The 14,013-nt window shown below is 38.7% G+C and overlaps 1 protein-coding gene across 6 annotated transcripts in view; it reads left to right on the top strand.

The window, feature by feature from the left end:
* Positions 1 to 14,013, top strand: part of LOC127412422 (collagen alpha-1(XIX) chain-like) — a 210,820-nt gene that overhangs the window by 15,092 nt on the left and 181,715 nt on the right. For 2 of the 6 annotated variants that reach the window (XM_051648759.1, XM_051648757.1), the window contains exons 8-11: positions 259 to 378; positions 731 to 802; positions 7,971 to 8,015; positions 10,554 to 10,607. In XM_051648759.1, the coding sequence (XP_051504719.1) occupies positions 259 to 378; positions 731 to 802; positions 7,971 to 8,015; positions 10,554 to 10,607 (291 nt within the window). The remainder of the gene's footprint in view (positions 1 to 258; positions 379 to 730; positions 803 to 7,970; positions 8,016 to 10,553; positions 10,608 to 14,013) is intronic. The other 4 variants (XM_051648760.1, XM_051648758.1, XM_051648762.1 and 1 more) reach the window with 2 other exon arrangements.

Genomic DNA, 14,013 nt, shown 5'->3' with positions numbered 1-14,013 from the left:
TCTTGGAGCAATATGGATTAATATCATTTTACAGTACCAAATGATATATTCTGAGTGGACTGTTTTGGCAACATAGTTTGCCAAGGTTATGCGTTTCGCAAGAAATAACTACACACATGCATGCTAATGCATAAAATCCCCACAAATCCAAGTGATGGAATTTATGGAACCTTCTTTTTCAGATTGGAATTTAAAGTGTATAATTGATTATTTTAGCTTGTATTTGAGTGATCAAACAGTACTTTTCAATTCCACCAGTGTGAACCCCTGGAAACCCACAAACCCACAGCGGCCCCATTGGTCACAGGATACTTCCACAGATTGCTGTCCATGCCAGTTTATCAGCCAACCGATCGATGCCACTGTCCCCCCATTAAGGTAAAGTTAGCCAATTAGCATTCTTTAAATGACTGAGTTAGCACTCCACTTTGAATCCTGAGGTAATGCTGCATGCACAATAAATGACCAATTAAAGCACATTTATGCTGGTCTGTATACCTGGACGACAGCCAGAGGCAGAAATTAAAGCTTATTAGCAGCAGTTTAGCAGAATGCACTTCATCAATGGGTGATGTTCATCTAATCTCTTCTGAAGTACAGAGAGGCAGAGTTTAGATTGGGACTCCTCTTTGAATTCTGATCACAGCTTTACGAGACCTTATATGGAGAGCCATTTTAGCGTATTAACATGGCATAAACTGACTTGCACGTTCTACTTTTATTTGAAAAGGAGGATCAAGGGATTCCTGGTTTGGGAGGACATGCTGGACAAAAAGGAGATAAAGGAGATATAGGGGATATGGTAAGGAATGATTTTCATCAACAAATCAGATTTTTTTTTTTTTTTTTGTAATAAAACTAAATTGATTGGTTCATTGTTAAATCATGTTTTATAGATTTTTTTAATGAAATGACATGACAAAACTGAGTGCATGTGCGTAAAGATTTATGATCTCTGGTTTTCAGTATAGGTTGCCAAAATATTGCTTTTGGAAGTATTCTTTTAAGTGTTCTTCTTTGTTTTATCATATTTAAGTTGTCACAGAAGTTAGAACGCTATTATTGTTACATGTTAAGTAATGATGTTGGGCTAAGGAATTTTGTGAGAACTGTCTTAGCACTTGATAGACATGTTCCTTACCTAGTGTCACAGAGAGAGTGGAGCCACAGCAAGAATTATTAGAATGTACAGGAATGAACAGCTGATGATATGTTTGTTAAGAACAAAAGGTGTTGAAGGTCACTTGTCTAATTGCTTTGTTGTATTTTGGAATAGAGACATTTCTTGACAACACCACATGTTTGGCTTTGAGTGAGACATTTTGAAGTACCGTTTGGGAACAAAATGGGTCGCAAGTCGTGGTGGACAGCAGGGAAAAAACTGTTCTAAATGCAAATAATAAAATGCAACCATAGTTAGAATTGTGAACTAAACAGACTTAAAAACGTTTAAAAGGGAGATGTCGTCAAAGTCTGTGCGTCCAATCAAACTGTATGGTATTTTGGTTCGAATCTAACTTGGTAAAAGCTGGTCAGGCTAGGCAGATGCCAACTTTGGCAGGTTTTAAGACATCCCCTCATTCTCAAAAACCATGAATAAAACTATACAAGCAAAAATAAATAAATAAATAAAAACAAGTGTCACCACTTGAGGACCTATGTAAAATCTGAGTCCTAAAGCAAAACCAATTGAGAACCTCTGTCAAGACATCTTTTGAGGAAATTAGCTATTTGCTTTGCTTTCTACATAATTAGTGAGGCTTCTGCCAAAACGTTACATCTAATTTGTCTTCAAATCCAGCTGGAGTTAAGAATACAGTTTTTGTTGTTTTTCTTTTTTTTTTTTCTATTGATCTTTTTTTTTTTTTTTTTTTTTACAGATTCTGAACAACAGAGTCACATTATTATAGCCTGATGTTGGATCTGCAGTGGTAGACTATCAATCAATCACTGAATCAATCTGAAATAGACCAGGCAAATGTCAGTTGTTCTGTTAATTACTCTCATTTTGCAACAGTACTTCTCTTATTTATTGTAGAAGGTGTAAACTGATGACTGCAGTTTGTTGCATTGCTTTTGGACAATATGTTTGGTTCCTGCTGTAGTTTGTTCAGATTTCACTCTGTTCAGTAATTGAATCCTCAGGAAAAGACTGTTCAAACTTGCATTAATTTGTTATTTGTCCTCAATTATGATACAGTATTTTTTCCAAAACCGGAACTAGTGTAATTGCTTTTGGCACATATTGAATTTATGACGCAATCCAAATAAAGGGATAGCAGAGATAGGAAGTATGGAGCAACATTTTAATAAAGGTTTACTCCAAAAGCTGGGGGTATAAGTACGTTTTAATGTTTTCAAGGTGCCTCAGGACTTGATAAAAATCATTGCTTTGGCTACTGGAATATCAAGTATTGTTACAGTAAGACAGGAAGATAATTGGCTAATTTAGAATCTAATGGCACTCCGGGCAATAAAATAAATACATTTAAAAAAATTAGGGATCAAGAGAAATGCATGCTCAGCTTCTCAAGTTGTCGGTGCTGGAATGCTCCATCGCTCCAGCTGAATAAGTGGACAATCCCAAGGGGTATTCTAGGATCAGTTTCAGTGCTTAACAGAGACTCAGATCTCCATTTGCAGTGGTGTAAGGTCAATAGGTCATCACGGGACATTTGACCTTCCATTGTCCTATTTTAAAATAAAACATTGTTGCATACTTGTCTTCTCACTGTTGTCATGTCACAGTAGGGCGCTCATTAATCAACTTTCAGTGTCAAAACAGTCTGGACATATTAGTGACGGTGTTAAGGTGAGGAGATTTTCTCATTCTAGAGAGCATTTTATTGGACAAAAAACGTATGTACGCTCCTTCGAACAAGATGGGTCATCAGTATTTATGGTCCATTTTCCCAGAAGAGATAGAATGTAAACTTTAAAGAGCCCATGAAATAAAAAATGGAGTTTTGTGGCTTTTAGTCCAAATCTTGGTTTTTAGGCCATCTGTATGCTTGTATACTCCTAAAAGTTTACAAAAGTCTTATCCTTTCTTGGAAATACAGCCTAGGAGTGGCCTTTTTTAATATAGTTGGTTTCAAAGCTCACAGAAATTGCCTGAAAGCTACAAAACATCGATTTTAATTACAGGACACACATAATTTGTTGCCATTTTTCCTTCCGTTGCGCTATTTTTTAGAATTAGACATTCTAACAAATTGGTTTTCTATCTTTTGTTTTTTTCACACTAGGGTGCTCATTAATCAGCAACCAGTGTCAGAACCATCTGGATACACTTCATTTGTTGACCATATTAGTGCTTGATCTGATAGTAGGAATTTGCTGAATGTTTACTGTGATTAGAAAACAATGACAATTATTCTATGAAAGTTTGTTGACATTATCCATTATTTCCTTTTGATGTGTTTAGTCCATTTAATGCAAGATAACCTATAATGAGCATTATATTTTGTAAACTGTCAATAATGAGTTTTCGACCAAACTCATTTTAATAACTTAATTTTGTCCTTAAAGCCGGCATGAAATTGTTTAGCAAACCCATTTGTCTTTTCTGTGTTGACTTATTTTCCATTGAAACAGTAAATTAGGGCGACATATCGAAGGGCTTGTCCTTCTTTAAAAATAGCCGACAGCCTTTAGTTTACATCACAGCCTGACAAAACAATGATTTGCTGCTTGCTATTGCATGTTGGTTGCAGAAGGTATTATGGGGAGAATGGGAGGGGACATTCTCATTACATAGAGCACTTAATTGGAAAAAAATATGTACAGTATACACCCCTGCGAACAAGATGAGTCATCAGTATTTTTGGTCCATTTTGTCAAAAGAGAAAGGTGTATTGCTAAGTGTATGGGCATGTGTGAGCTCCATTTTCTGGGTGAAATGTCCATGGAGTTGCGCCAAAAGCGAGTTCAATGCGAGTTGTTTTCAGCTGTAGAGGATGTAATACAGTGAAGAGGAATGCATATTTTGTAAACTATAGCCCCCAACTCAAACTCCAAACCTAAACCTAACATTCAGTGAAGTAAAAATGTAATGTTAGGGTGGTAAATGCAACATCTGAATCGCGAAAGTAAGCGAAAGCTTCCTGGTTTCAACATGGGATTCAACCCGAGTCTCCCATGCTGCTGACGCAATATGCTTCTGGTCAAGCCACAAAGGAAGGTAAACACGCTTGTGCCGATGCAATAAATGTCTGATGGGAGATGGTAGTTGTCAGTGAGTCAGCATAATGTGGCTGATCCTATTGGAATTCTCGGAAACAACATGCCGACTTCTCGTGTGATCATGTTGCTCAGAGCTCAGACATGAACAAAAACTTTGATCTTGATAACACTGGATCTATATATAAATTAAAGTTGTGGTTACATAAGCATGTTTTGTGAAGTTGTTGGAATTAAATTAAACTCATGATACAAAATCTCTTTAGAATCTGAAGACCATGGTTCTGTTTACTGGTTGGCAAGTTTAAGCTGGAAAGCTCATCTCCTGTATTGAGAAGAGAATGTGACCCACATTTCATCTATGTGGGAATTCATGGATGTCGGAACGTTTCTCTGGCACTGAAAACAGATTAGGGAAAAACGAAGCACATGCGTTTTGCGGCTGGTGGTATTTTTGGCGTCATCTGCCGACTTTCTGTTATTGCCTCTTCAAAGAGAAACATTTGAATATTACAAGCAAGCTGGGTATCAAGCAGGCAATCCAAGCTTTGTGTAGCCGATGTAATTTGTCATCAACACAGCGTTCTTGGTGATTTTTTTATTTAAAGAAAATAAATGCTAATTTATGGAGGCAGGGTAGTGCATGCATATATATTGGCTCACAGGCTTGATTTACTACAGCATAGTGAATGGAAAGAGAGAAATAAAATCTAATATTTATTGACTGGATGCAGAACTTATTTATTAACTAAAGTGTCTACCTTTTAATTTGCTATTGAATTGCCTGATAGTATTGTCACTATATTAAATAGCTTTGCTTCACCCTATCTTTTGTGCTGTAGGGCCTGCATTTTGCTTTTTATTGGACTGACTGTTACAGTAAGTGTTTTAACACTTCTTGATTGGATTGTCTGAAAAACTGACCTAGACCAAGACCAGACCCCCTAAGACCCAGATGAAGACCAAACCTCCTAAGGCCCAAACCAATACCAAGACCACTAGGGACCCAGTACCAGACCAACTGTAGACCCTCAAAAATCCAGATCACTACCAGACCCCCTATGACCAGACCAGTATTAGATCCCCTATGCCCAGACCATTACTAGATCTCCTTAGACCCAGACCGATACCAGATGCACAAAGACCAAACTCAAGACCAGACCCCCTACGACCTAGACTAATACTACACCTCCTAAGACCCAGACCAATACTAGACCCCCTAAGACCAAGACCAAGACCAGATCCTCTACGACCCAGACCAAACAAGGTGCACTGAGACCCAGGTCAAGACCAGACCCCCAAGACCCAGACCAATACTAGACCTCCTGAGACCCAGACCAAATACTAGACCACCTAAGACCAAAACCAATACTAGAACCCCAAAGGTCCAGACCAAGTCCAGAATTCATTAGACCAAACCAAGACCAGACCCCCTAGGACCAGACCAAACCAGACACCCTAAGACTCAGATCAAGACCAGATCCCCTAGGACCCAGACCAAGACCTTCTAAGCCAAACCAAATACTAGACTTTCTAAGATGCAGAATGAACACTAGGCCCCTAAGACCATAACCAATGCCAGAACTGCTAAGGTCTAGACCAAGACCAGACTCCCTAAGGCCCAGACCAAATACAAAACTCCTTTAAACCAAGACCAAAACTAGAACCCCCAAGATCAAGAACCAGGCCAATACGTGACCCTCTAAGACCCAAACTCAGAACAATACAAGCCCTTCTTAGGCACAAATTGACACCAATACTAGACCTCAACCAACACTAGTTGCCCCATGAGACAGACTTAGCCCAAGACGTCGAAACTAGTCTTAATTTATTGCAAAATGCATTTCAACACTGACCCACTGTGTTCAGTGGCTACAGTAAGTAGCTGGAATTCTTGTGACTAATGTTGAAAATATCATGCTGACCTGTGTTTGAGGTATCACCTTTACAATGCTGGAAATAAACTTTTTTGGCTGTTAGAGAAAAAAACTGGCATTTAGAGAAGGAAGAAATTACTGTTTAAAACAGTAAATTTGTAACCTCTTCACAGGTTTTGATAAATGTCATGCTGTTAGACTATGCCAGTTGTCTTTAAGATGAATTTGAATACATTATAATGTTAAATATGCACTTCAGACTTAACAAATTTAACCTACTGGTTTTTAACCTAATTCTGTTAATTGAAATCTGCTTTTAATGAGATTACAACAAATGGTTAAATGACGCATGGGTTGTATGAACTAGCCAAAATTGCCCAGTATGTTGCAATAGTACTAACTGACAGCCATGGAACTGCATTTACAAAACACGGACGTTTAATAGATGCATAAGTAATGTAAAGTAAATCTGTTTGAAACCGAATGAGAGTCAAGCTCTCTCTGTGTAGACACGGTCACCTCTTAACCTCAAAGAAGAATCGAGTATAAAACTGTGCCAATTTGCAAGATAGTGCACAAACATTACAGCGTTCTGAGCTATTAAATGCACAGTGTGTCACCTGAAAGGTTAATTGCAGTGACCCACATGAGAACTCTTTTTGTGGATCACTTAGAATGCGTCTTTCAAAAGGGTTTGTACCCAGCACTGAAAATTGCCAGTTGCAATCATGTTTCATGGATTGAATGAAGTGGGATTAATTGCATGAGGAATTATGTTCGGAATCGACAGGCATTTCTAGATCCTTAATACCGGCCAATGCACAACACTTTCAAAATGCAATTACCTGGGCTGGTTTTGTTGTTATGGAGATATACTCCCTAACCACTTTGCCTCTCTTAGAATCTTCCTCGCTCTATAATCCAATATTCAACTAGAACCCACGCGACATAAGTGATTTTGGGCAGAAAACCTGAATCCAGCGACCACCACCATGCTTGAATTATTTATGAGCTGCAGTAGTTGTTTTAATGGTCTTGCAATTTATTAAAGCATTATCAATATTATGTTTTGTAAACAGATTAAAATCTAGGAAGTTTCAATGATATTTTAGACCAAATTGACAGCATGAGTCTTGTTTGATTGATTGACTCCATGGCTAAATTGTATCTTGTGTGTTCTGTAACTCTAAGTGAAATACCTTCTCTGTGAAATAACGTTTGTGCAGCACATCAATATGTAAACATAATATACTGGGCACATAGATCTCTTTCTTTATTAGTGGTGCTGTGCTAAGGCATCACCATTACTGTTGCTTATACTTGGGGTTAAGGATTTTTCAAAACAATTCCCAAAGACTTACATTGAAGGAGGGACCTGAACCATGTCTTGGGACCTGAACCTTATCTTGGGTCCTGAATATCATTTGAGATATTTTCAAACCCATGATACCCTTAGGATACCTCAGCTACACATGGACCACATAATTGCACAGGGTCCCAATTTCGATCTAAGAGGCGAAGAGACCCAACTCAGTTTTGACAAAAAATACACTTATACACTTGCGTTTTTGATCTACGTCCTTGCCATTAACCATTACCATTGAAATCAGTGGATTTGTATTGTTATCTGAGCAGTGTAAACTCTATTGTGCAGGCGCCCTTACTCTATTAACCTTGACTGTAATGTTTTCAGGCCCATCAAACAAGGTTACTGTGGGCCTTGAGCTTGTAGCCTCCCAATTATCTAGTAATATTATCCAGCTTTGCAGCTGCTGGCCAGTGTGTTAAAAAGAGTCCCTAACAGCTGTAATAGTGTTACAAGGGTTCAGAACACTAGACCTCAGAATCCACTGCTTAATGTGTCAATAAGGGATTGTCCACCAACATGCCGATCTGCCCTGTCTTCTCCAGGGGGACACCAGAAAAGACAAATTGCCCAGTAAACCAGGAGAAAAGGTATGGCATTTTGAGTGGCAGCACCGAAGTTTATGTTAGCAAAGACTGTCAGCAGTGCCTTACTGTAAGATGGATGCCACACGAGCAGACTGGTATTTTCTCAGTGCACTTGAGAAATCATTAGTCTACTCTTAAGTTCCCTCAAAGTGTCTTCATGGGCAATAAGTGGGTCCAATAAAAGCTAGAGTAATCTGCACTGATAGACTCTTAGTGTAACAAGCAGAATATCATAAACTCATCTCAGAAGGGTAAATAAAAATGCAGAAATCGCATAAGCATGTGATAAGTTGTAAATGAAGACTGACGTTTTTATGCAGATGTCTCTTGGAACAGCTTTGGAAGTGCGTACTGTATCACCCACTAGGTTTAGACAAAACCTCTCGAGACTGAAGACACACACATACTTCCACTTTAACTTTTGGGACTTTCTAAAGATCTGTTCAAAACCAAGCGAGCTGCCTACCTAGACAGCATTTTGAGGCATCATAGGTGCGCTTCTGATGCAATGCTATTTCAAAAGGTAAGATACCTTGTTTTGGCCAAATTCAAAGGCAGCATCACATGCATCCCTCACGAATCAGGCAGTCCCACAATCTATTGTGATGACGGATGAAATGTTGATTTATAAATATAAACTGAAAAGTCTTGCTAAAATAATTAAGCTAGTTAAATCTTTTTTACACAATATTTGTGTGTGCTATGGATTTTTACAGTATGCATAAGAGGATCACATCATTAGCTTAGAAACATGCTAACATTAAACTCTATTGGACTCAATTGTTGCTGTCTATGTAAAGTAAACTTCCATAAAGGTTCCGTTTTAGTTAGGACACCGCCTTGGCTGTTCACACACATTTGGCCGCTTGCACTGGTTTTCAGTAGTTTTTCTATGTAAACATACGCTAGGTCTTTGACCAAACATGGCCTCGGTAGCTTTATTTTGTTTTTTGTTGAGCGTCTCTTTCAGGGGTTACACGTTATTTAGATGCCGTGCCAAGTTGAAAAGAACATCTACTTTCGAGTCAACTTCATTCTGTTCTATTCATTGCACTGCGTCTAGCTTAGAACTTGTTCGGTCTGAATGGCCCATTTGAAGGCTGCTGCCTATGCAGGTAGTAGACAGCAAAGCAGCTCACTTGGTCTTTGGAACAGAACTACAGAAGGTGTTCTTTGAGAGATTCACAAGTTTTGAATAAATTCTAATAGCTTTAAAGGAGCAGAGAGACATACTACAGATCTTAAGTCCATTGTAGATTTTAAGAAATCTCTTTGAACAAAATAAGACCATGATCCCCATTTAAGATATAGACATTATTGCTTAATCTCTGCCTGCATCACCTTTGTCTACTGATGGACTACACTCTTGAAATGGAATACATAGACTACCATTTAACTGCCAACAAAAGCCTTCATCAGCCAACTAACAAAGGACAATGCATCTTTGTGAACATCTGCAGTTAATCCAAGATGGACTTCAGAGACATTAGTCATTAATCTTAAAGTTAATTAAAAAAATATATTTTTTATTTTTAAAACACTGGACCTTAATTCTTACATAATTTACAAATTTAAAACCATGACTTGCACTGCACACAAATAACTAATATTGGCATTATATTCAAACCAGTGAGCCTGGTTTCTCCCAAGGTTATTTTTCACCATTAACCAACATCTTATGGAGTTTTGTGTTCCTTACCACAGTCGCTTTCAGTTTACTCACAGGGGTTCTAAATACAATTATTATTTAATTATTTAATTTCTATACACATTTTACAATCATATTTAATCAATCTACACAATGATCACTGTAAGACATTATAGATATTAGTTTCATTTTTTTTTTTTTTTTTTTTTTTTTTAAATGCACGATTTCCTGTAAAGCTGCTTTGAAACGATGTTGTGACGAGGAGGAGGGCGGGGCCGGGCTGTGACTAAGCACGCCCGTCCCCCTATCGGGCTAATCAGCCGAGGAGAGAGATAGTGCAGTGGGATGCAGCAGTTCGAGAGAGAGAGAGAGCCACACGCAGCTGCCGTGTGTGCGTTTATGTTTTGTGTCTATTTGTTTAAGTTTAAATTAAAATATTAATTTGACTGTTCATCTGGTTCCCGCCTCCTCCTTTCACATTTTAACCTTGTTACATTGATGCCGAAACCCTGGAGGGAGGGAGGGAGGCGGGACCCAGCTGAACAGTCAAAGTAATATTTTAATTTAAACACAAAACATAAACGCACACACGGCAGCTGCGTGTGGCTCTCTCTCTCTCAAACTGCCATATCCCACTGAACTTATCCCTCTCCTCGGCTGATTAGCCTGATTGGGGGCCGGACGTGCGTAGTCACGGCCCGGCCCCGCCCTCCTCCTTGTCACTGATGTGTGTTGTGAAAAGCGCTATACAAATAAAAATGACTTGACTAATTGAGCTTACAAATCTCATTTCAAACATTATAAGGTTCAATACTTGTCTAAAGCAATAATTTACACAACAACAGCTCTTTGGTGATTTCTATTGTAAATTAAGTCAGCTGTTCTTTCCTCAGGGTTACAGGGGTATTGCTGATTCTCTTGGTCTGGATGGTTCAAATGGTAGCAAGGTGAGTTTCATTCGATAAATACTGTTTCATAAATGCTTAAAGGGATAGATCACCCAAAAATGAAATTCTGTCATAATTTACCCACTCTCATGTTGTTCCAAAAATCATTTTTTCCCCTGTGGAAAAGAATATTAGTCTCACACCTCGTCCTAACCAGACGTGACGTGATAAGATTCCAGTGATAAGCTATCTGTCTGTCCACACCAGGCGCAGCGATAGTCATACACTAAAATGAGGATAATTGACAATAAAATGCAGAAAACAGAGCAATCTCAGACGATACAGTCTGTTTCTTGAACGCAGCTAATTTTCACACCGAAGGTCCGTATGGGCATTTGCTTTCAATGGCAAACCCAGAGGGAATTAATACACAGTCACACACATACACAGGGCAAAGTTACTTAATGAATCACATCCTTATTCAGTCTGTTACGATTGATTATGTTCACTCTGTACTCCTTTTGTTATTTCGCCAATCTTCATGTGAGCCTGTATGTCTCCCCTCTGCCATTCTGAATCTGAACCGGTGTGTGTGTGTGACAGCACCAGTGTCCAGAACACATTGAATATCTTTTTCTATTTAGTAAATGGTCTCCAAATAGCTTTCCTGTCGCTGTTCTGAATGTGGTATTGCACATAGAGGTCCAATATCCAACTTCAGAGTGCAATTCCGCTCTATACAGCACGTTTGAGGATGATGCGGTGTGTAAAAGAGTCTTTTTTTCTCTACCAGTGGAACTTCACCAGCCACATATAATCTGCTAGAAAGGTTTATTTTATCCTGGGGTGCCTTGAGAGTCCTAAAATCAGATTGCGACAGTGGGATCTCTTCCATCATTCAGTTGGGATTAGATAGTGACAGAGTACAGGGAGTTTGCATGCTTTGTACTGAAGTGAGCTGCTCACCTCTGTACTGTTACTATCAGAGTTACTGTGTGTGGGGGAAAGACTTCGATTGAAGGGAATGGCTTCTAGAAGACTATACTGGAAACAACAGCTGAGGACTGGAACAGCTGTAGCTACTAGATAGACTACAACATAAGTATGAAGTTTTACAGATTCTGAAGGAAAGGAATTTGTGAGTTTAGGTTGATATATTGTGTAAGTATTGCAGACAGAGTCTTTTATTCAGTGCAAACCTTATTTCAGCGAGCAAGGCAGCACTATATTGAAATTCCTCTTAATTTTCTTTTTAGAGCAAAAACACACAAACAAATGCATATTTGCATAAACATGCTCCTTACATGGTATAGCTTGGAAACCAATGATACTCTGTGTCTGGATTTTTTTATTGCCAATCAGCTGCATACATATTCATGTCTATGTAAATTGCTGCAGGGCAATTTAACATGCTGTAATTGAGAATATCCAGTTCATAATCATCTTACCGTGATCAGACCAAAGAACCACAACTGATGCGAAGAGAGTGTGAGACATAGAGAGAGATTATGTTTCTTTCACCCCTGGAGAGTGAGGGGTGGTATATACTTTGTGAATTAAGGAGAGTGAACTGTAATTCTGGGTACAAAAAAACAAAAACAGGCTTTTGTTGTGACTAATGAGTATCAATTAAGCTGTTTGAGAAAATGCGCATGCAAAAGGTAGGTTACAGTAAAGAAAGAAAGTGTAACATTCAGTACCGAATTACAAATATTTTAAATTCCAATTCAAATCTTGAATTTGGAGTTCCCCCTGGACTATCTGATTGAGCAATGAGACGATATTGATAGGGGTATTTCCAGAAATATTCGATGATTTTAGTTGTCAGAGTTTGAAATGCTACCTATAAATTGGTGTTTCATTTAAATTGTTTATTTTTTTTCTTTTTATTTTTTTTACATATTAAATTATTAATTTTCATGTAATGGACCATGCTGGAAGCTCTCTTCATTTAAAAATAAATGCTCAAAATTACTCTCTTTAAAAAATTCAGTGTCAGTATTTATTCTTATGAATTTATTCGATAATAATGTGATGAAAATTTAGTTTCCGTTCCCTCGTAATAATTTGCGTTCCATCACAAAAACTTTTGCGTGCTCTCGCAATAATTTTACCATGGTATTACTACAGTAACCATATTTTAACCTTGATATTCATAGTGAAACCATAGTAATAATACAAGGAAACAAAAACTGTATTAATAAAAATCATAATTTTGTAGTTATTATGATTTTCCTACAAGTTCCATGGTATTTGTAGTAAAACCATAGTAACCATAATATTAACCATGGTTCATCTATAGTAAAACCATGGTTACTATATGAATACAGTATAATATATGAAAACCATGGTTTCTACCAAAGGAACATGGTTACTTAACTTACTTTTCATAGTTAAACTATAGTATTTGTACAGTAAAACCAAAATAACCAAAAAATTATGATTTTTATTACCATAGTTTTCCTGTATTATCATTATGGTTTCTGTCAGAAAGCAAGAGACCCAAGAGCAGAGGAACAATTCACAGGATTTATTGACAATAAATTAGAACACAGCAGGGCTGGCGAAGCGTGGGGAACCCGGCACCTGCAGCAGGAAGGCGGTGAGTGCATTCGTAGATGTGTGTGCGTCGTGGTCGTGTAGAGAGCAGATCTGTGAGGAATCCACTGTGAAGAGTGTGTTCGTAGGCATGTATGCGTCGTGGCAGTGTAGAGCGCAGATCTGTGAGGAGTCCTCCATGAAGAGTGTGTTCATAGGCGTGTATGCATCGTGGTAGTAGGGAGCAGATCTGTGAGGAATCCTCAGTTGAAGAATGTGTGGGCAGAAGGACAAGTGCGGCAGCAAACTGGAAGGTGACCGCAGTGCAGACCCACGGGCAGAGATAGGCAACCAATACAGATACACAAGACAGGACCAACTGAGGCAGAGAGAGCGAGGTGAGATACTTGAACACACAAAACCAATCTAGCCAAGATCATGACACAATGAAGGGTCTAAGTAGGCAGAGAATCAATGCCAATCACACATGCTGGCAGCACCTGAGACACATGAGGGATAGAAAAACAAAACAAACAGAACAAACCGGTGAACCGACGCATTCACTTCCATCACAAACTGACATGAAGTGTCGGGAGTACTAAGAATAGGGGTGGTGGTAAACTGCTTCTTTAATTTAAAAAATGCGGCTTCGGCCCGTGGAGACCGGCTTCGTCCCATGGAGACCAACAAAAGTCAGTGCGATGGAGGTGAGATTCGTAAGAGGTGTGGTGAGTTGGCTGTAGTTATGAATAAACCTATGATAAAAATTGGCGAACCCCAGAAATGTCTGCAAGGCCTTGCGGGAATCTGGGTTTGGCCAATCGGAGACGGCTATGACCTTGGCAGGGTCCATGCGCACTCCCTCGGATGAAACGATGAACCCCAGGAACGGAACCAACTGTGCATGAAAAGTGCACTTCTCTGCTTT

The sequence above is a fragment of the Myxocyprinus asiaticus genome, chromosome 21, assembly GCF_019703515.2.
Source record: "Myxocyprinus asiaticus isolate MX2 ecotype Aquarium Trade chromosome 21, UBuf_Myxa_2, whole genome shotgun sequence".
Classification (NCBI taxonomy): domain Eukaryota; kingdom Metazoa; phylum Chordata; class Actinopteri; order Cypriniformes; family Catostomidae; genus Myxocyprinus; species Myxocyprinus asiaticus.
The sequence above is the reverse complement of the archived record's forward strand: the minus strand, read 5'-3'. Positions and strand labels throughout refer to the sequence as shown.